At 42.0% G+C, this 22,340-nt stretch overlaps 1 protein-coding gene across 1 annotated transcript in view; it reads left to right on the forward strand.

Annotated features, from left to right (window-relative positions):
- Positions 1-13,104: 13,104 nt before the first annotated feature.
- The window catches only part of ALDH1A3 (aldehyde dehydrogenase 1 family member A3), a 42,987-nt gene continuing 33,751 nt past the window's right edge, over positions 13,105-22,340 (forward strand). The window contains 1 exon segment of the mRNA XM_081337524.1: positions 13,105-13,290. Within this exon segment, the coding sequence (XP_081193650.1) occupies positions 13,189-13,290 (102 nt within the window). The 5' untranslated portion in view covers positions 13,105-13,188.

A 22,340-nucleotide genomic window follows, 5' to 3' on the forward strand; every position in this document is an offset into this window, starting at 1 on the left:
CAATATCAAATATTTGCAAAAGCTATACAAAACTTTTCCTTCCTTCCCACTCATCCCATCCCTCTGCTGTTTTGATGCTGGATTTGATTTCTTTCATATGCAGATGATACCACTCTAATGGCAGAAAGTGAAGAAGAACTAAAGAGCCTCTTGTTGCGGGTGAAGAAGGAGAGTGCAAAGGTTGGGTTGAAACTTAACATTAAGAAAACCAAGATCATGGCATCCGGCCCTCTCAATTCCTGGCAAATAGATGGGAAAGAAATGGAGGTAGTGACAGATTTTATTTTCCTGGGCTCCAAGGTCACTGCAGATGGGGACTGTAGCCAAGAAATTAAAAGACGCTTGCTCCTCGGCAGGAAAGCCATGGCAAATCTAGACAGCACACTAAAAAGCAGAGACATCACCCTGTCAACAAAAGTGCTATAGTCAAGGCTATGGTCTTCCCAGTTGCAATGTGTGGCAGTGAAAGTTGGACCATAAGAAAGGCCGAGTGCCAAAAAATTGAGGCTTTTGAGCTGTGGTGCTGGAGAAGACTCCTGCGAGTCCCTTGGACTGCAAGGCGATCAAACCGGTCAGTCCTAGAGGAGATCAACCCTGACTGCTCTTTAGAAGGCCAGATCCTGAAGCTAAAACTCAAATACTTTGGCCACCTAATGAGAAGGAAGGACTCACTGGAGAAGAGCCTAATGCTGGGAAAGATTGAGGGCAATAGAAGAAGGGAACGACAGAGAATGAGGTGGCTGGATGGAGTCACTGAAGCAGTAGGCATGAGCTTCAATGGACTCCAGAAGATGGTAGAGGGCCTGGAGGAACGTTATCCATAGGGTCACGATGGGTAGGACATGACTTTGCAGCTAACAACAACAACAAATATACGCAGCTGATGATTAGTTAGTTGGAATTTAATTGAGACACAGTCAGGCAGCTGTAAGAAATTGCCGCTATCTGATCTGCAGGAACCAACACGCGAAATATAATTTAATCCTTATTGAAGCCAGGCTTTGATCTGATCAATGTATGAAAGATCACAAGGCACACAATGAAAAGTTTGATCTTTATGAATGAACTTGAGAACAGCAACAAAAAGGAACTGTAGGGTAACATCTTTACCTGTTCTGGGTTATAATGACTGATAGTTATAAGCCTGTCCATCCAAGAGCCTTGGTGGAGCAGTGGGCTAATGCCTCCTTAAGTAACACCAGCTGCCTGCAATTAGTGCAGGTTCGCGTCCCACCAGGCTCAAGGTTGACTCAGCCTTCCATCCTTCCGAGGTAGGTAAAATGAGGATCCAGATTGTTGGGGGCAATAAGCTGACTTTGTAATAATGCCGCTTGGGGGGGGGGCAAAAGCCCTAATAAGCAGGCATATACATAGAATGAAGGCTATTGCTAAGCACATTGATTTGTGCTTCTTAGATTGTAAGCCGCCCTGAGTCTTCGGAGAATGGCGGGATATAAATGGGATTAAAAAATAATAATTCATCCCATGAATTAATCTCCTTTCCTGGCCACCCACCATTTTGTTTTCCAAAGATTTTAATCATCTTGCTTGCTAATCAAATAAAATAATGAACTTCTGGAAGTTGGAATGTTAGCATATTATCTTGTAAAGCCTAAACTGACCTGTGAAATAAAATATCCTTAAGATTCATTTTTTAAACGTTTTTTTTTCTTTGATCAGTGTATTTTTTTCTTTTCTTTATCTTTAATCTTTATCTTTTCACTCCACTATTATTTTATTCCCCTTCTGTTTTAGAAATGTCCCAGAAATCTTTTAAAAATCAGTTGAATTCCTTTTCCATTGTGCAAAAGGAGGAAAATTAAGGGATTAATGGAGGCAGTTCTACAACCTCCTTCTATATAGATAAAAGATAAGATGTTGTTCTTTGGGAGAACCAATGTGGTGTAGCGGTTAGAAACCGGGATCAGTCTAGATAGAAACTGTGAGCCTGTGAGTTCTAGTTCTGCCCAAGGTACAAAGGCAACTAGGTGACTAGGACTTCTCAGCCCTAGAAAGGAAGAAATGGCAAACCACTTCCGAGATATTTTGCCAACTAAACTTCAGGGAGTTGTCCAGGTGGTCTCCAAGAATCATAAATGATTGAACGGAAGGAAAAAAGAGAAATAAGTTCTTCAAGTTGAGCTCAGCTTCTAGTGATTTCATGGACATCACCATGCATTCTCTTGGCAGCAAATAGAAGTGATTGGCCAACGCCATCCTGCCGAAATGTTTTTGAACTTTCCTGTCTACTCCACAGCCACGCTGTTTGCTGCTGATCTGCCATCTAAGCACTACCCATGTGGGACTCAATCTCAGCCAGGGTCAAGAAATGCTAATCAATTGCCTTCTCAAAATGTAAAGACTGGACAGTTGTATGTCCCCTATGTAATCTTTTATATTGTCCCTTCGGAGTGCAGTTACTGGCGGGTAACACCCAGGGGGAGGGCCTTCTCTGTGGGGGCACCTGCCCTCTGGAACCAGCTGCCCACGGAGCTCAGGACCGCCCCCGACCTTCGTTCATTTCGCCAGGACCTGAAGACCTGGCTCTTCGAGCTCTCCGGGCCAGGCTGAGAGTTTTTAATTGGGGTTTTATATTTTTTTCAGGGATAAAATTTAATTCTTTTTAATTGTTTTTAATTTTTGTATCAATGTTTTAATTACCCTGTAAACCGCCCTGAGTCCTTCGGGAAAGGGTGGTATATAAATCCAATAAAATAAATAAAATAAATAGAAATATTTTTCTCCGGCAACAGGAAGATCTTATTTAGAACACCCTGCACATCTGAGATGGCTCTGGATGTGGTTCTGTCCCCTTAAACCTATGACCAATCAATCAGCTGAATAGACTTTCTTCTCCACCGGTCTGTCTAGTTCTGTTTTTAAACAGTCAGAATTAGTTGGTCATCTGTACGTCGATGAAAGCTAACAATGAACAAACATTCAGAACCACTTTCTTTTTCACTCTTTTTGTTTTTAAAGCACTTTTCATTCCATTTATGGAAACATTTGCCATTTGGGGTTAGGGCAGAAGAAACTCCCCCTTCCGCTGCTCCCCATCAGCTAAAAGAAGGAATTTCTGAAATTATGTGCTGGATGAACAAGGGGAAGAACTTCCTTCCAGTAAACCGCATGTAGGATTTCACTTTTTTTGTCATCTTCCTTTCCAAATGGGAAACTCCTACATTTTTTAACGTTTCCTCAGAGTGAAAGCATTTTTCTTGCCTTGCAGAAACTCAGCTTATCAGCCATACAAATATTTTCTCAGACAAATACCAAAAAAAAGACAACAAGTATGATCACATTTACATAACCTCATTCACCGAAGAATCATACAGTGGTTCATAACACATTCCACAATTCCAAAACACCCACTGCAAAAGATAAAAACCTGACACCTTCCACATCGGCAAATGGGTGAGGGGGTGACATGATAGCAGTGTTCCAATATCTCAGGGGCTGCCCCAAAGAAGAGGGAGTCAAGCTGTTCTCCAAAGTGCCCGAAGGGAGGACAAGAAGCGACGGATGGAAACTAGTCAAGGAGAGAAGCAACCTAGAACTAAGGAGAAACTTCCTGACAGTTAGAACAATTAACCAGTGGAACAACCTGCCTCCAGAAGTGGTGAATGCTCCAACTGTCAAGCTTCCGACGTATTGGCTTTTCAAGTGACTCTGAGGCATTGTTTACCTTAAAAGTTCTTTGTTAGCCTAATACACTGGCAAATGTTTGCTCAAAAGAAGCTGGAATCTGAAATCTCGGCCCCTTGCACAATATATTAAAACACAATTCTCCACCTTTCTGATTTTGTCATTAATCATATTCTCCAATTAATTTAAAGAATCAGTTTCCCTTCCGTCTGCCAAAGCCTTATCTTCTTTAGGGAGAAAAATGGCCTTGAAAAGTGCAATCCTACTCATTCCCCCTCCTAACCTTAAACTAAAACAATACACGTCTTAAAGCAATACACAAGTTTAACATATGAAACGGCTGCTTCTTCATCTCTTGTCAAGCAATAACATTCGATGTTAGCAGCGTTGACACCAACACTGGAAGTTTTTAAGAAGAGACTGGACAGCCATTTGCCTGAAATGGTGTAGGTTTTCCTGCCTGAGCAGGGGGTTGGACTAGATGACCTCCAAGGTCCCTTCCAACTTATTATTATCATTAAATGAATCATGACAATCCTCAAACAGATTCCTTATTTTTTTAAAAAAAATGGGGTTCAAGAGAGGGTTTTCAAATGCGTTTCATTGAGCAGTGCCGCAAAGCAACATCTTATTGGCCCAAACCCGTTATCCCACAACGAGCAAGTGGCTGCTACCTATTTTCCATTGTGCTAAACATTTGCGAGACTTTTATTTTCTCTCTTGTCCTCTTGCACCCCCCCACCCTGCCTCAACCCTCGTGGCACATAGTCGAGGCGAGTCTCCCTCCTGTCTCCAAAGACTCTGAGCTACTCCTCGTTAGGGGAAGGGTTAGGAAGTTGCTGAAGTGAGAAATGAGCCTACACAAGCTCGTTGTCCTAATTAAAACTTTGTCAAGAAGAGTGACAAGAAGCATCAGAGAGGAAACAATGTGAGCAGTGTTTGGGAATCAGCCTTAAGCTGGGAAGGTCTTTGTCCCCAGACAAAAGCACTTGTTTGCATGTATTAATGTCCATTAAACTTCATTGGGTCCAGGTGCAGTGCCCTTCTCCTCCCTTCTGTCTTTCTTCAGCCACCCATCCGTGATCTTCTCCAAGTCGATCCACTCCATCTACCTACACCGAAGGTACTTGAAACTGGACTTGGGAACAGGCTGGGTGGGAAGAGGCAGGAGAAACCAGCTCTTTGGGGGGGGGCTAATATCAAAGGAACTATCTTACAAAGTAAATATCTTGATGTAAAAGGAGTTATTGTTACCGCTTCTACGAGCCCAGTGTGTGGGTGAAAGCCTCAGCAGAAACTGCCAAGGGACTCGGTTAATGAGACGAGAGGGTAGGAAAACCTTCATTAACGGGGTTAATACAATCACACAAAGCAGAAGACAGCAGGAGATTCAGATAAGAATTTGCCCTTCTGTTTGTTTGTTTGTTCGCAGATTTAATTTAGTCCACTGCAATCGGTTGACTCTTGGTGGATTGCAGACAATAATTTCTGAACAAAGCAGTTGCAGAATCCACAGCTTTAACTAGATACAATAGCTCAAAGTTATAATCATGGTGTTCAAAATATAAGTTCTAAGGAAACAATGACAAGAAATTAATGACTAGATGGTCCTTTCAGCTGTCAAAAGCTCGAGCTGCCCTCTTTAATAGTTTCCTAAAATTTAATAAGGTGAGGGCTACTTGGATTTTACAGGGGAGAGTATTCCAAAGTATTGGAGCCATCTTATGAGAACATCTTGGAACACCCACCTCCCGTTCCTTATCTCCAAAAATGGGGAACTTCCAAGAAATTTGTTATGTGGGGTCCTGGGTACTCTCTGAGTTTGTTTTCTTGCACATATTTCATTACCCAACTAGGTGATACAATTGGTTCAAACTTGTAACGAGTGGATCCAAACTGGGTAGAGGAGATGGTCCTCAGCACCATGCCATTTAGGACTTTAAAGGTCAAAGTCAACACTTTGACTTGAACCTGGAGATGAAAAGGCAGCCAGTTCAGAGCCCAGTGCACAGGTGTCACATGCTTATGTTGGCATGTACACACCAACAACTTGGTGTTGTTGCATTCTGGACTAATTGATGCTTCCAGATGGTCTTCAAAGCATAATTTATTTTATTTATTTATTTTAATTCCATTTATATCCCGCCCTTCTCCGAAGACTCAGGGCGGCTTACAAGCTTAGCAGTAGCCTTCATTCTATGTATATGTCTGCTTATTAGGGCTTTCACACACACCCCAAGCGGCATTATTACAAAGTCAGCTTAATTACCCCCAACAATCTGGGTCCTCATTTTACCTACCTTGGAAGGATGGAAGGCTGAGTCAACCTTGAGCCTGGTGGGATGCGAACCTGCACTAATTGCAGGCAGCTGGTGTTACTTAAGGAGGCATTAGCCCACTGCTCCACCAAGGCTCTTATAATACTGTATATTGGAGTGCCTTAATAATATAATCCCGCATAAGGCAAAACAAACTTGGATTGATGCATACTGAAGTGTGGGGGGGGGGGTTTGTCAGCATCCAGTCACCTTGGAGGAGAGATAGCATCCCAGGGTCAACGGCAGCCATTCAATCTCTCACAATTTCCCTCTCTCATTCTATTTCTATTTCCCTTGAACCTGCTGTGCATTGGAGGAATGCTGAAATAAGGACCTTGTGGGAAATTCCCAATTAATCCCTGGATTGAACTTTGAACTGCTACTGTAAACAAGCAGTGATTGGGTTGTGCTACCAGCGTAAGACAGGGATTTCTCAGAGATGAGAATGTGGGAATGCAGGTCTAACGCCACGAAAAATGGCCTATCTGTTGAATTTTGGGGGCTGCCTAGGTAGGTAGTTGAGGATAGTGACGTAAAAAATGATTGTGATCATAGTTAGGCCTAGTGGTAATTACAAGAGTGGTAATTATAGCAATTATATATAATTTATCATAAAGAAGGCAAATATATTTGTCCCAGGATAATGTTGCAGGACCCAACTTGCAAACTTTCGGATTTGTGCTGGAGCCCATCCTCAAGGAACTTCTCTGTACCGGAAAGTGTACTTTGGGCTGTTCTGTGCATGGTATTTATATGGTACCTGGTTGTGTGTGGCTTTTTAGTTGTTGATTGGGGTGTTGATGGCTGGCTATTAAGCCATTGGCTGTTGTTTCCTTGTGCTGCCAGCTGGGGGTAAATCAAGGCTCATGTTGACTGATGAGGGGCCCGTTCCCCAGGCTTCAATCACTTCCCTGGCTGTTTTTGTGCCTGCTCATCCAACAATCTTAGTAGCAGCAAAATTGAATGTATGTCGTTTTTATTGCAATGTGAGGCTACCAATAAAGAATAAAGAGCATCTCCTCTTTCTGTTTCCTGAATACTTAGAAAATGTAGGGATTAATCTCCCGGTGCAAGATTAGAAAACAACTCAGATGATGTAAATAGTACAATATAAAAGGGAGGGAATCGCTATTTTTTTTTTTGCAAGACCATATTTGCACTCTTGGTTGTGCTTACTAACTCCTAAATAAATCCCAATAACTGGTTGAGAATTATACTTTCAGGGCTCAGAAGCTCACCAGAGTCAACCCTGATTAGTTCTTGGACAAACTCCTCCAGGGAATGCCAAAGTTATAGACTAGATAGCAAAGGTGAAAAAAGTGCTCCAGAAGATGACAGTATACGTAATCCTCAAGTAGTGACTGCCTCCTACAGTGACCATTTGCAGTTACGACATTGATGAAAAAGCAAACTTTACGACCAATCTTTGCATTTATGACTTTCGCAGGTCCGTAATACAAAGGAAAACTGAACTTAGATCATATGCATGGTCATGGTTTCGCTTAGTGACAACTGGTCCCAATTGTGGTCATTAAATGAGGACTACCTGCACTAAACCTGGATGTCAAAAAAAACCCTACACAGAGAGGTCTATATAGACCCCAGGAGCAGAACACAACTGAAGCATCTGTTATCTTGCATCAGCCTATAATCCAAAAAAATCATGTGTGATATCAAAAAAAAGGGGGGGAGCAGGATTGACTTTGGATGAAAAGTGCAAATCTAGCATATATGGTTACAACAACATCCTGGAAGATGGGAGTACAAACCACTTTGGTGTGATTGCAGAGAAAAGCACATGGATGTGACTCTATCCTGTCAGCAGGAGGTAGGTTCAACCTTCAAAGGCCCTTTTTTAACACGGCAGAGACTTACACTGTTAATCATGAATCATGTGCCCCTAATTGGACTTCTGAAAGAAGGAAGGACAATAGCCACCTTCTCAGTACCCATGGAGATGCATTGAAACAGAACCTTACTACCCAGGGAATCTCCAGTGTAAGCTTGCCAACATTTGCTAAGCCCCTGTTCTGCCTTTGGGGTTCAAGGGGCACTACATTTTTAGTCTTCTGACCATGTTCTGTTTTTCAATTGCTGCAAGAAAATGTCATCTCCTCGCTCTCTCAATAGCAGTTTGCCCACACTCTTCAGCTCATGGACCCTTCTGATGTTTCGGACACCCCAAACATTTATGAGATGAAAATAGTTTAATACATGCCACTTTAACTAATAGGGGGCACGATGGCTAAAGATGCTGAGCTTGTCAGCTGGAAAGCCATCAGCCCGGGTTTGAGACCTGGGTATCACATGACAGGATGAGCTTGCGTTACTTGCTCTAGCTCCTGCCCACCTAGCACTTTGAAAGCATACAAATGCAAGTAGATAAATAGGTACCACTTTGGTGGGAAGGTAAAAGCATTCCACGTGTCTTTGGCGTATAGCCATGATGGCCACATGACCACAAAAGGGTCTTGGGGCAATGCTGGCTCCCTTAGCTAGGAAACAGAGATGAGCACCACCCTCTAGCATTGGACACAATTTAGTTTAACAAATGGTACTGTGAAGATCAACAACAAGAACATTGAACCCTTGGATATCTATGGAGATTCTCAGTCATCCAGGTTGTCCCAAAGGTGCTTTTTCAGGAGTCAACTGGACTTCCTTGTTTTTCTTTGAAGATGTTTCACTTCTCATCCAAGAAGCTTCTTCAGCTCTGACTAGAGGGTGGGGAATGGAAGGATTTAGATTCCTTGCAGACAGCTGGCCATTTGCCTTCTTTTAGAGAGTTGCTGAAGCCATTTGCACTACTCAGGTGACCCTGAGGACACATATAAACCTCCAAGTGGCCTCAGCGACTCTCTAAAAGAATGCAAATGTCCAGCTGTCTGCAAGGAGTATAAATCCTTCCATTCCCCACCCTCTGGTCCGGTTTCCTTGTGAACAAAGGATCTTTGGGATCTGCATCAGCTCAGAAGCAAAACTTGCAGCTCTTTCCACATTCAGCAGTTACAGTGGAAAACTGATGTTGGAGGTGATAAACTCTATCACAAATTAAGCTTATGATGACTTCCACCCATACATAGATTGAAAAAACAACCAGATGTAAATTTTATTCATCGAAGACGCTTAAGGCTTTGGAGCAACAGGAGGGATGCATTCCAGTCATTTTGGTTATCGCAACAGCTTCTCCCTACCAATCACACCATTATTAAATTGACCCCAACAACTCTTGATGAGACTATCCAAGGGATTCCAAAGGTGGCTTTTTCAGGGGGCAACTGGACTTTTTCATTGAAGCCGTTTCTCTTCTCATCCAAGAAGCTTCTTCAGCTCTGACGGGATGGTGGGGAATGCCGGTGCAGAGTGTCTTTTGCAGCCTGGTTGAGAAGCGAAAGCTACAATTCCCCAACTTCAAGTGAGCACCACATTTGTGTCTCCGAGAGCTAAAATTACGTGCTGAGAATCTTTCTCTCCATCAAGCTAGAAAGTGACTTATTGTTCTGGATTTGCTACCATCCAGTCAAAAGATTTTGTCGAATGCCTGTTTCAGAGGGTTAGGGTCATCCGAGATCTTTGTCTGAGTCAATGCTTACCCAGTACCCGGAACAAGGGGGAGGTCTCCTCCTTTCATTTGTCCCCATCTTAGCGAGAGAGGGACTTTCACCCCAACGAGAGCCTTCCGTCCAGACTCAGAAAGCAGGATGTGCATTTCTACACAATCCCCTGTTTTCTTCTGATCACTCTGGGGAAAGTTAGTTCTGCCTCAGTTAAAATGTGTTGCTGACATTCAGCCCCCAGGCACTGCCTGAGTCACCTACCCAGAAAGCTGATTCCAGACAGATTCTTTAAGGACAAAGATGGATTTTCACTCTAACATACGCCGCTGCGAATGGATTTAATTTGGAGTGGGGGGAAAATATACATTATTAAACGTCATTTATGTATAAATGTGAGTTTGAATTGGATGGCAAAAGAATATCCTTCCTCCCTTCTTTCCTCCCTCCCTCTATTCCTTCCCTTCTTCCTTCCTTCCTCCTTCCCTCTTTCTTTCCTTCATCCCTCCCCCTCCCTTTTTCCCTTCCATTCTTCCTCCCTCCCTCTTTTCCTTCCTCCCTCCCTCCCTCCCTTCCTTCCAATCTTCCTTCCTTCCTCCCTCCCTCCCTTTTTCTTCCATTCCTCCTTCCTCCCTCTTTTCCTTCCAGTCTTCCCCTCCCTCCCTCCCTCCCTCCCTCCCTCTTTTCCTTCCATTCTTCTCCTTCTTTTCCTTCGATTCTTCCATTATTCCTCCCTTCCTTCCTCCCTCCCTCTCCTTCCTCCCTCCCTCTCCTTCCTTTCCTTCCATTCTTCCTCCCTCCCTCTTTTCCTTCCAGTCTTCCTTCCTCCCCCTTTTCCTCCCTCCCTCTTTTCCATCCAGTCTTCCTCCCTCCCTCCCTCCATCTCTCCCTCTTTTCCCCTCAATCCAAGCAGGCTATTTTTACAGGGTCACAATTCTTGCTGAGCCACAATTTGTTCCAAAGAAGACTGATTTTTGAATCATGCTTGACTCCCACTAAGTACATGGACCCCGGCTGCTCAGTGGACAACGGAACAGACTGCAGTGTCTACGGCAAACTGTGATGGTGCCAGAACGATGACCCTCGTGCAATGACATGGCGATGCATAGCCCCCTCCCCTTATGTGTTGCATCAGAGGCCATGATGCATGTCTTATCATTCCACTCCACCCCCCAGCAGACCACCAAGAGTAGGGTCTCTCATTAACTTCTTCTGGGTAGCTTCCTTCTTTAACTTTCCAGTCTAGCCCATGGATTTTAATCTCCCATCCAAATACGAATCAGGCATGACCCTACTCCAGCTTCCAAACCCCAGACGTGCTGAGGAATTTCATCTACAGATATGGTTTATTGAACGAATCAGATCAGGTTTGGTTCGCATGACAAAGTGAGCCATTACCCCTAGTACATTTGCACACTGGATGAAGGCACAACCAAGTACAAGCAGTCCCCAACTTACAACAGTTCATTTTTATACCACTAACCACCAAATGTTATAGTTTATCTCAAAGACCCAAAATGATAACCAGTAAACCACTTAAGAGAGGGCTGTAAAGCACTGGAAGCGGTATATAAGTCTAGGCGCTATTGCTTTTGCTGTTAACAATGGAAAAACTGCTCAAAATGTGATGGAAGATGCTTGACTATGCCAGCAGATTCCTGGAGTTTAACAAGGATCCCCTTTCAGAGATCAGGAATGAAAAGGGCACCCCAAAACTGGGCCAACGCTATGCTCTGACCTGCACAGGCATTTGTACAGTGTCCTCAAGAGAAGGGGAGATACAGTGGGCTGGGTAAACAATGGTTAATAAGCATCACTGCTGGACTGACATAATAGGCCCCCAGTCTTAATCCAACACACTGTACGGCTTAGTCTAGTGGGCAAAATCAGTCATCAAGTCCAGGGGTCCCCACCCCCTGGGTCATGGACCAGCACCGGTCCATGGCAGGCTAGCAACCAGGCCATGCGAACAAGCGAAGGGCCATCCCTGAGATGCAGGCAGCATGCAAAATCATGCCCACTCCGGTCCACAGAAAAAACCTTTCTCCATGGAACCAGTCCCTGGTGCCCAAAAGGTTGGAGGCCACTGGTCTGGTCCCCATTTAAAACACAACCCTTGACCAAACAGGAATTTTTCTCTAACCCAGCAGTTTCCCCCTACAGCACAGGTGTCAAACTTGCTGCGTCACGTGCGTGATGTGTCGTGACTTTTTTTCACATTGCCGGAGCTGGGGTGGGCGCGGCCTCCGCATGATGCAACCGGCCCGCAGGCCCGTAGTTTGACACCCCTGCCCTACAGCAAGGGTGCCCAACTTTGGCAACTTTTAAGACTCGTGGACTTCAACTCCCAGAATTCCCCAGCCAGTCAGGCTGCAGTGGAATTCTAGGAGTCTGGGGAGTCTACAAGTCTTAAAGTTGCCAAGCCTTGGTGGAGCAGTGGGCTAATGCCTCCTTAAGTAACACCAGCTGCCTGCAATTAGTGCAGGTTCGAGTCCCACCAGGCTCAAGGTTGACTCAGCCTTCCATCCTTCCCAGGTAGGTAAAATGAGGACCCAGATTGTTGGGGGCAATAAGCTGACTTTGTAATAATGCCCCTTGGGGGGAGCAAAAGCCCTAATAATAAGCAGGCATATACATAGAATGAAGGCTATTGCTAAGCACATTGATTTGTGCTTAGAGTGTAAGCCGCCCTGAGTCTTCGGAGAAGGGCGGGATATAAATGGGATTAAAATAAAATAAAAAAGGTTGGACACTCGTGCCCTAGAGCCAGGGCAGGGAGGCTGAACAAAGAGTGTGAACACCCGTGCACCCACAGAAGATGTACAACAGCCAAGTCTCCTTTCTCCATCCATCAGCCCTTCCCCAGAAAATATTTGTGCGGTGATGTCTCCGTATGCACGCATGTTTATGTTCCAGGAGGGAGTGGGGGGAGGAGGAGGAGAGGACTGGACCTTCCAGGGCCGTTTTTGATTAGGAGTTAATCTGATGTGAGCTCATTCCTCCTCGCGAGGAGTCCGCCTAGCTAGCCTCTCTCTCTTTCCACCCGGATAGAAAAAACACGCCGCGTTGTAGCACAGATGATCTCCTCCGAGGTTTTTCTCTCTCTTTTTTTTTCCCTTTTTCTTTCTTTCCCTTGGACGTCTGCGCGTCTCAGGCTCCAGCCCCCCCCCCCACGCGTTGCAAGGGAAGAAAAAGAAGGGGAAGAGACCTTAACTCTTTCCCATCCCTTCTTGGCCACCCCCAAGCCAGCTTTTGGCACAATCACCAGCATTGTTTGGGGAAGGGAAGGAAGTGGAGAGGAGGGGAGGGGGGTTGTCGTCCAGGGAATCGCAGCTGGGATCAACGGGACAGCTGCTCCGCTTGGAGCGACCCAGGGACCGCTGGCCATGCCTGCGCGCTTGCTCTCGCCTCTTCCGAACAGCCGCCGGAGCAGGCTGCTGGCTCGCCATCCTCCGCTCACCTGCAGCTGGTCCAGCGCGGCCCCGGACTCGGGTGGGCGTGGAGAGCAGCTGGCCAGCCTCTAGCCCGTCCCCCGCCACGGAGCGGAGCGCTCTTAAAGGCAGAGCGCGGCGGGGGCGCTTCTGTTCCCTTGCTCGGCGGTGCGTCTTGCGGGGCGCAAACAGGGCAAACGCATCCCGGCCGGCTCGGAGGGTGTTTGTTGGTGTCAGGGGATGGCAGCGCTTAACGGAGCCCTGGAGAACGGGCAGACGGAGAAGGCGGCTTCGGTGCCCCTACCGCATCCGATAAGGAACCAGGAGGTCCAGTTCACCAAGGTAGGAGGATGTGGGGATCGGGGATCACAGGACGCGCTCCACCTGAACAGCCGCATCTGGGTAACCGGCTTGAAGGGGGTCGATTCCTGGGGTTCGTGGGCTGACCCGCCTGCTCGTGAAGGCTACCACGAGTGGGGCGAATGCAGAGAACCGGTTAATTCAGTAAGCAGGTGATCACTTGCGCAGCAGTAAGCTGTATCACTTGCGCACGTGTGGGTTTTTTCTTTTCTTTTAGTGTTGTGTTGCTTAACTGTTCTTTAAGTCAAACTTTTTATTAATGGAGCGTTTTGGCCTTTCGGAAAGTAGTTAGTTAGTTAGTTAGTTAGTTAGTTAGTTAGTTAGTTAGTTAGTTAGTGTCTTTTTTCAATAAACGCTTTCCAAGCGTTTGAAAAGCCAGTTTGGTTAAGGCACCATGCTAAAAACCAGGAGACTGTGAGTTCTAGTCCTGCCTTAGGCAAGAAAGCCAGCTGGGTGACTTTGGGCCGGTCACTCTTTCTCAGCCCAACCCACCTCACAAGGTTGTTTTATTGTTGGGAAAATGAGAGGAGGAGTTTGTTGCCTTGAGTTACTTATAAAGTAATAAAGGTGGGGTTTTTTTTTTTAAAAAAGAAAAATCTAACAAAGATTTCTAAAGGGAAGTGAGAGAGGGAATTGATTCATTTGTTTCAGCTGCCTTTTGGGGAGAAGAATTGAGGGTAATTATTCCCAAGGCATCACAACTAGCTAAGCCCTGTCTAACTTTTATTCAAGGCAAAGGTACTAACTGGTTAATAGAGGAGGTCAGAAGCCACTGCAGGGGAAAAAAAAAGGATTTCCTTGCATTTATTCCACCGAGAATGCAGGCGGTTGGGGGGGGAGTGGAGGTTCCCAAACATATTATATGAAAAGGTTTGTGTAGTTCTTTTGAAGATTTAATTTTCTTACCCAGAAAAATAAGCCACTTCCCGCATATGAAACATGATGCAAGCTAAACATTTTACTATTAAATTACTTTTTATATAAAAGGTTTGGGAGTCTCCATTTTCTCTTCTCCCCCCCCCCCGCCCCCCACTACATACTCAGCAGAGGAGAGGAAATCCCAGCATTTTCTGCAAAAGAAATAAAAAGGCTTGCAATATTATAGGAGGTTTGATTTTTTTTTAAAGGGGAGTTAATTCTGAACTTTCTTGGGTTTGGGGCTGTGCCAAAAGAGGCTTCCTAGATTTCTTGCAGCACAAAGTTTTGCAACCTTGATGAAGCCACTAAGGAAAGGGAAATCTAGAGCCGTCTCTTTGGGTGCCCTGGGCCTTGTTCAAAGCACCTGTCCCCTGAGCTTTGCAGGTTCTCTTCTAGATATCCATTTCTAGAAAGCTGAAAAGCATCCGTGTTTTGCTGCTCTTTTCTAGATGCTTCTATAGGAAATCAAAGGTTTTTATTTGTTAAATTTATTTTCCACTTATCTTACCATGGGGCTATTCTTAGGTCATTTTATGCGAGTGTGTCCAAATGGGGCCACAAGCCCATGCGTGACACAAATGGGGTGGCACTCGTGCCTGCACGATGCAAACGGGGCAGCACTAGCGCCCGCAGAACACTCACTAGCCCTTCCCCATTTTTACCACGGTGCTAGCATGAGTGGGGTGAGTGCGCACACACGTGTGCACACTGGCCAGCCTGTCAGCCACAGCCCGGTAGTGGGCTACAGCCAACAGGTTGGGGACCCCTGTCTTAGATGGCTAACAGAAATAAAAAGGAAGAAAAATGGAAAGATGTGTAAACAGAAGTAGAATTAGAGAACCGTATAAGCAAACAATGACAAAGGAACACAATGAGAATAAGTACATCAATATGATAACCAAAAAGATGGGTGGAGAGCAAGAGGGGGCAGGTAGAGTCTACCATCAATCTAGCAGCCACCTCCAATGATGGAACACCACTTAGACCCCAGGCCAATTGGTGGGCCAGGTCTTATGGAAGGACGGGGGGGGGGTTTCTTTTTTTTCATGCATCCAGAACACGCAAAGTGCAGCATTTGTATGAACCAGGTAGATCTTGTCTATTAAGAGGCTGTGAAGGAGGTGAGTGTTTTCACTAGGCTTCCAGTTATCATGGTGTAGCAATGTCGGGGCTAAGCATAAAAGGGCTTGTTTCATGTAACTCCAAAGAACAACTGCAAACACATTTCAACTGGAGGCAAGGTGGGGGAGGGAGTTCTCCAGAATTACAGGGATATGACCTGACTTGGATAGCCCAAAATGCATTTTTTAAAAAAATCTTTAAGGTCAGTAGAAATATTACTGGTCAATCTCCAATACATCTGCACGTGTGAGAGAAGAAAGCGAAAAAGAATAGCAAAATGCTAGAAATGAAGAATCTTTGGTGAGACCGCTGACTGCAATTATTCTGAATAGCTGTTTTGGAGATTGCATCCTGAAGACCATTGTGTTAGGGGAAAATGGCTTATTCCAATCACACGAATGTCTGTGCAGCAGCATTGGATATTCGCCAGAAACATAAATATTTTAGATCTTTTTAATAATCTTTTATAATTATTTTTTACTACGTGTTTTTTATCCAGCCTTAGACTATACTATAATCGTTTCATTATCAGGTCGGTATGATTCAGTTTTTCTGAACGTAGCTAGGTTTTGTTATACTGCCTGTAAAACTAGGCAGACCTCAGTCACCATTGATTACATCATTAACTGTAATATATTACTATGTCTTCTTGTGTTCGGTCTGTTTAGTTTTTTTTTTATTTGAATGTTTAATTTATGTGCTGGCCTATGGCTGTAATAATAAATTGACTGATCACACGAATGAAGGCAAATATACCTGTCCCAGAATAATGTTGTAGGATCCAATCTGGATCAGCTTTCGGACTTGTGGATCTTCGGGGAAGTTTTTTCCCCCATCAATATTCCTACCGCTTCGAGAATGGCTGGATTGCGCTGTTTTTGTCATATGTACAGTGTGGTCCCGTGCTTTTTTTTTAATGTCTTAAGACTGCTGACAACCAGCCTGTGATGGATGTTTACCATTTCCGAGGTATTCCACCATCTTGGCTGTTTTAACAAAACAACGCATTGGTCAAGGATTTGAGATTCGACTTTCTCTCCCACGTCTCTTCTAAAACCTGGACAATTTTTAAAAGCGGATTAGTTGGAGTTGCTCCACCTCATTGGGCTGGTTTCGATCTTTCTGATTTCGTTATTATTTTTCTACTTCTTTGCGGGGGTGGAGAAGGTAGAAAGTCAGGGATGCGTTTGAAGTCTAATGTTCAAAAGATGAGGGTGGCAATTCTTCTTCTTTCTCTTTGAGAAATGATGTAAGAAAATGCATCATTTTTCTGGTGTACTTGAATGAAGCACAGAATTTGAAGTAAGAAAACAGAAGACTGAAAATGAAGCTAGACTAATTATGAATGGATTGATTTTTTTCATATGGCCACCCATCTCGTAAGATCTCGTAAGAGTTGCAATTGGCAAGATGGCTACATAAATCAATGAATAAGCAAACAGAGAAGCTAGCAAAGGAAAAGTATGCAAGAAACAAATTAAGAGTTCAGTCAGTGGCCCAACTGGAATATAATACATAAAAGAAAAATCACATTTGTATAAGGAATTTTCTCTCTGTTTAGTGTAGCAGATTCTTACACTCTTCCTTTCTTTTTAAAATGTGCTTAAGGCCTTTTAGGTTTGACTGTGAAATCTAACTGATTGGTTTATTTGTACTGTTTTAGACTACCAATTACTCTGAGCACTTACATTTTTTTTAAAAAAAAAGACTGATATGATACAATGCAAACTATATAAATCAAAACCTCAATTATCAAACGTATATGCATGCTTGGAAATGATAAAAATACATCAGAAGATGGAATTCTTAAAGGTTTGCATGCATCTTTTAAACTAGGATTTCCTTTAACTTATTATGTCAAGAAAGCTGCGATATAAAAAGCCTTTTCGGTTTTAGATCTCCCTAGCATAGGTGTCTGTTCTTAACTACAAAAAAGCCAATATAACAAATAAGTATATAGAAATGTAGAATTAAAAACAATAAATATGGCCTTTTGTAACAAAACCCATTATCCATAATTCTTCACTTCCATCAACCAACTAATGGCAAACTTCTCATCCACTGGATGCATTCTGTCTTGCAGGCTTGGGAAGAAATGGCAATGTTAATAAATGTTAATAAAAACACATTCACTCGAATTATAGTTCAACATTGCTTGTTGCGGTTGCAGAGATTCTTAGTGTGAGATGGCGAAACTGATTTTTCTCAGACTAAAATTTGCCTGCCACATTCCAAAATAGAAAGAAAAAGTCATTTTAAGATTAACTTTTATCAGATTTGGCTAGCTCCAAGGCTGTTTTTATGTGGTTTCCAGTTTCTGAATTGCTTTTGCTGATTGTCAGTATGAGACGGCTCGATTAAGGATGCTTAGTGTAATAATGTTAACAATTCACTAGAACTTGTGATTCTCACGTTGGCATCTGGGGGGAAAAACACCATGCGTTACTTGACTTTTACTAGAATCTTTAAAAGGCTATTTATTTTGAAATGGTTTGAACTGTTTTATATTTTAGAATTGTAAGCCTTCCAGAATCACGTGGCTGAGATAGGCGGCTACAGAAATTGAATCAGTGAATGAATGAACAAAATACAGTAGCAATTGAAAATAAGGCGGATATAGTATCTCTCTTTGCACACACAAACACATGCACACAAACATACATGTAGTACACACATGCACCCAAACACACGTGCACATGTGTTTATTAATCTGGTAATAACGAGGAAAGAAGCTTATCTGATCCAAAGGGAGGGTGGAGATTTATATCCCTTGCGCAGCAGCACTGGAGATCCATCAGAAACAGGTGATTAATCCTTCATAGCTATTTTACAGAATTAATGCAGCAAACCATTTTGTATTATCACTCTCTTGCATTTTAGTATTTAATGACTGTGGGCCTCACAGTTTAAGGATTGATATTACAGTATATTACAGTGAGGCCATACTGTGTTTTGTTCATGTGCAACGGACATATTTTGGATGCCAAATTGTGATTTTGATACATATTTTATTATTTTATTCCAGAATTTTAACTGGATAGTCCTTAACTTGCTCTGGGCTTTGACTGTAATAAACATTGACTTGACCTGACTATCCCTGCCACTAAATGAACTTAGTTAGAATTAATTAGTTAGAACTATTCCTAGCTGGAAGTGGAAAAATTGGAAGAAAGAGTATTATGCTTTTGCTGATGCCCTTGAGTTACTTGTATAGGAACAAAAGCTGGGATAAAAATCAAATAAACCTTGACTCTTGACAAAACAGAAACTGGTTTATGAATGGGAAGTCTGCAGAGTAGGAAACCAATGATTTTGTGACATCATTTCCTTCTTAATCGTCACGAAGAAAATTTTTATGAGTTGTTAGGAGTTAAAATTAACTTGATGGCACATAATAGTAGTAATAGTGTGCACTGTTACTACTCATAATCATTTAAAAATCTTCTGGAGCAACCTGAAGATGCTGTAGTTTGGACTGTTGGAAGTCAGAATCTGTTCTACATTTACACACATTTAAATTGATGAGAGGTCAAAAGCAAATATTTAAGCAGATCTTTTAAATTTTCTTTAATGATAAGTCTCTATAAGATACAGATACCATCCATTGTGGATATCGTCACATCAAACAGAATGCAATTGCTTTTCTATTTAAACACGGATAACATTGGCACTCTGCCTATAAAAACCTAAGCAAATTCTAGCAATGCTAAGCACATTCTCTGCTTTAAATCTCTGAAAATTTTCCAGATGTTCTTTAAAAAGAAAAAAAGTCGCTACTTGGTGATGTTCTTATTAATATAATCTTTCTTTTTTTTTTTTACTTTCCTATTATAGGTAATACTTTCCATGGACTTAAACTGTTTTAATCATTATTAATAGTTGTCTGGACTCTATAGGAGCATGCTCTTGTAGAAAAGTAATCAGATTTTAAGAAACACTAACACCACCCATTAGAAAAAAAAAATCTGTCCCCATTCTTGAATGTAATGAGGAATCAAAACATTACATGTTTTGCTAAAATGAAAGAAAATTCTTTGAACTTGATGCCACCAAAAGCTCATACAAGTTATTATGTAAATCAATTTGCATAAATCCCTGTTTGCCATCACCATGTCGTTTATTTTCAAACCGGTCAGAATAAGGTTTTTTTTTCCTTTTTACCATTTGCAGTTCTGCAGTTATGTTGCTGAATTTTGAAATGGTCTCCTAGCGACTTTTCTTTTTTGTTGGTGGCTGGGGATGGCAGTCTGCTTAATATAACTTAAATATGCTGCCTTAAATAGAAATTTCGTTCTTTTTAGTCACATTTTAGTCCAAATAACATTTAACAAACGGGGTTTTCCTCTGTGACCCAAATACCCTTAATTGAAGATATCAGATATCACTGTTTTTTTTTAAATATATATTTCAGAATATACAGTATGTTTAAGGTGGCTGATTTAAGAGCTTGGAAAGTTTGTTTGTCAAATTTATATCTTTCCACAATCTAATTCTTGGGACTACAATACCAGCACATAATATCACAAAGTACCTAAAATACCCCATTGGCCACAATCAAGAGTCATCTTAACAAAACAGCCTCTGGCTTAGTTCTTTTCTTCAACTTTTTCTGTAAGATGGATATTGTCTGAACCAACTGAACTCCCAACTGGAAGCCATTTCAAAGATCTAGTTCTACTACAGAAAAGCAACACTTCTGCATTTTAGTGCTCTAGATTTACAGAAAACGAATAGCTAGCTCTTCTCTTGGCACGTTCAAATCGGCCAGACCAACCCCATATAGAGAAATAAGGTCCTTCAAGTAACCAGGAGATGAGCAAAGCAGGCAGTTATCATTACAGCTATGTTTTTTAAAACATCTACCTTTATATAAATATTTTAATGATGGCTTAGTTTAAAATATCACCGACTGAATTAAAAATGAAAGGGAAATGCACTTCAGCCCGCAACATTAAACGCAACCTTCAGAAATCAGTTTATACATTTCTACAGACTTTGGGGAGAATTTAATTTGGGTAGCTAATCTTTACACTTTTGCCAACCTCTACCACGTTTTCATATTTATTTTTTTATACATATTTTCCCTTTCGGCGAGTTCTCTAATCCCCACATCTTTCTTTGGCTTCTGCTAATAACACAGTTATGAATTGGGAATGGGGGATTTTAAAACTATGAGCATTGCAGAACAATGGGACCCCTGGCACCAGAGAATTCTGAAAATTTCTGAGAAAAAGCCACCCATCACTCTCTAATTGTGAGTCACCTTTTGTGAGTCAGTAGTATTGGGTGTGCAACTGTTCCTTTGACTCTGACATTGGACTTACGTTCATCTTGGTTAATGCCCAGTTTCTGAAAGTGCCTAAGAACCAAAGAGTAAGAGAAGACATGTTTTACCACAGTATCCTGGGGTCAGGTGATTTTGACCTCGTGACCGTGGGGACGTTGCAATGGTCATAAGTGTGAAGACTGGTCATAAGCCACTTTTTTCAATGCAACTGGAACTTTGAATAAAAGTTTTCCTCGACTTACGTCAGTTCATTTAGTAACCATTCGAAGTTACAGCGTAACTGAAAAAAGTAAGTTTTTCACATGACCACTGAGCATCCCCCACGGTCATGTGATCAAAATTCAGATGCTTGGCAACGGACTCGTATATGGAAAGGAATGGAATGGAATAGAATTAGAATTAGAATTAGAATTAGAATAGAATAGAATAGAATAGAATAGAATAGAATAGAATAGAATAGAATAGAATAGAATAGTAGGAATGGAATGGAATGGAATGGAATGGAATGGAATGGAATGGAATGGAATGGAATGGAATGGAATAGAATGGAATGGAATGGAATGGAATGGAATGGAATGGAATGGAATAGAATAGAATAGAATAGAATAGAATAGAATAGAATAATGGAATGGAATGGAATAGAATAATGGAATAGAATTAGAATTAGAATTAGAATAGAATAGAATAGAATAGAATAGAATAGAATAGAATAGAATAGAATAGAATAGAATAGAATAGAATAGAATAGTAGGAATGGAATGGAATGGAATGGAATAGAATGGAATGGAATGGAATGGAATGGAATGGAATGGAATGGAATAGAATAGAATAGAATGGAATGGAATGGAATGGAATGGAATGGAATGGAATGGAATGGAATGGAATGGAATAGAATAGAATAGAATAGAATAATGGAATGGAATGGAATAGAATAATGGAATAGAATTAGAATTAGAATTAGAATTAGAATTAGAATTAGAATTAGAATAGAATAGAATAGAATAGAATAGAATAGAATAGAATAGAATAGAATAGAATAGAATAGTAGGAATGGAATGGAATGGAATGGAATGGAATGGAATAGAATAGAATAGAATAGAATAGAATAGAATAGAATAGAATAGAATAGAATAGAATAGAATGGAATGGAATGGAATGGAATGGAATGGAATAGAATAGAATAGAATAGAATAGAATAGAATAATGGAATGGAATGGAATAGAATAATGGAATAGAATTAGAATTAGAATTAGAATTAGAATAGAATAGAATAGAATAGAATAGAATAGAATAGAATAGAATAGAATAGAATAGAATAGTAGGAATGGAATGGAATGGAATGGAATGGAATGGAATGGAATGGAATGGAATAGAATAGAATAGAATAGACCTTGGAGGTCTTCTAGTCCAGCCCCCTGTTTAAGCAGGAGAACCTATACCATCTCAGAGAAGTGACTGTCCAGTCTCTTCTTAAAAATCTCCAGTGATGGAGCACCCACAATTTCTGGTGGCAAGCTGTTCCACTGGTTAATTGTCCTCACTGTCAGGAAGTTTCTCCTTAATTCCAGGTTGCTTCTCTCTTTGGTCAGTTTCCAACCATTGTTTCTTGTCCTGCCCTCTGGTGCTTTGGAGAATAATTTGACCCCTTCTTTGTGGCAACCCCTCATATATTGGAAGGCTGTTATCATGTCTCCCCTATTTCTTC

Source organism: Vipera berus (assembly GCF_964194415.1).
Source record: "Vipera berus genome assembly, chromosome: 12".
NCBI classification, from domain to species: domain Eukaryota; kingdom Metazoa; phylum Chordata; class Lepidosauria; order Squamata; family Viperidae; genus Vipera; species Vipera berus.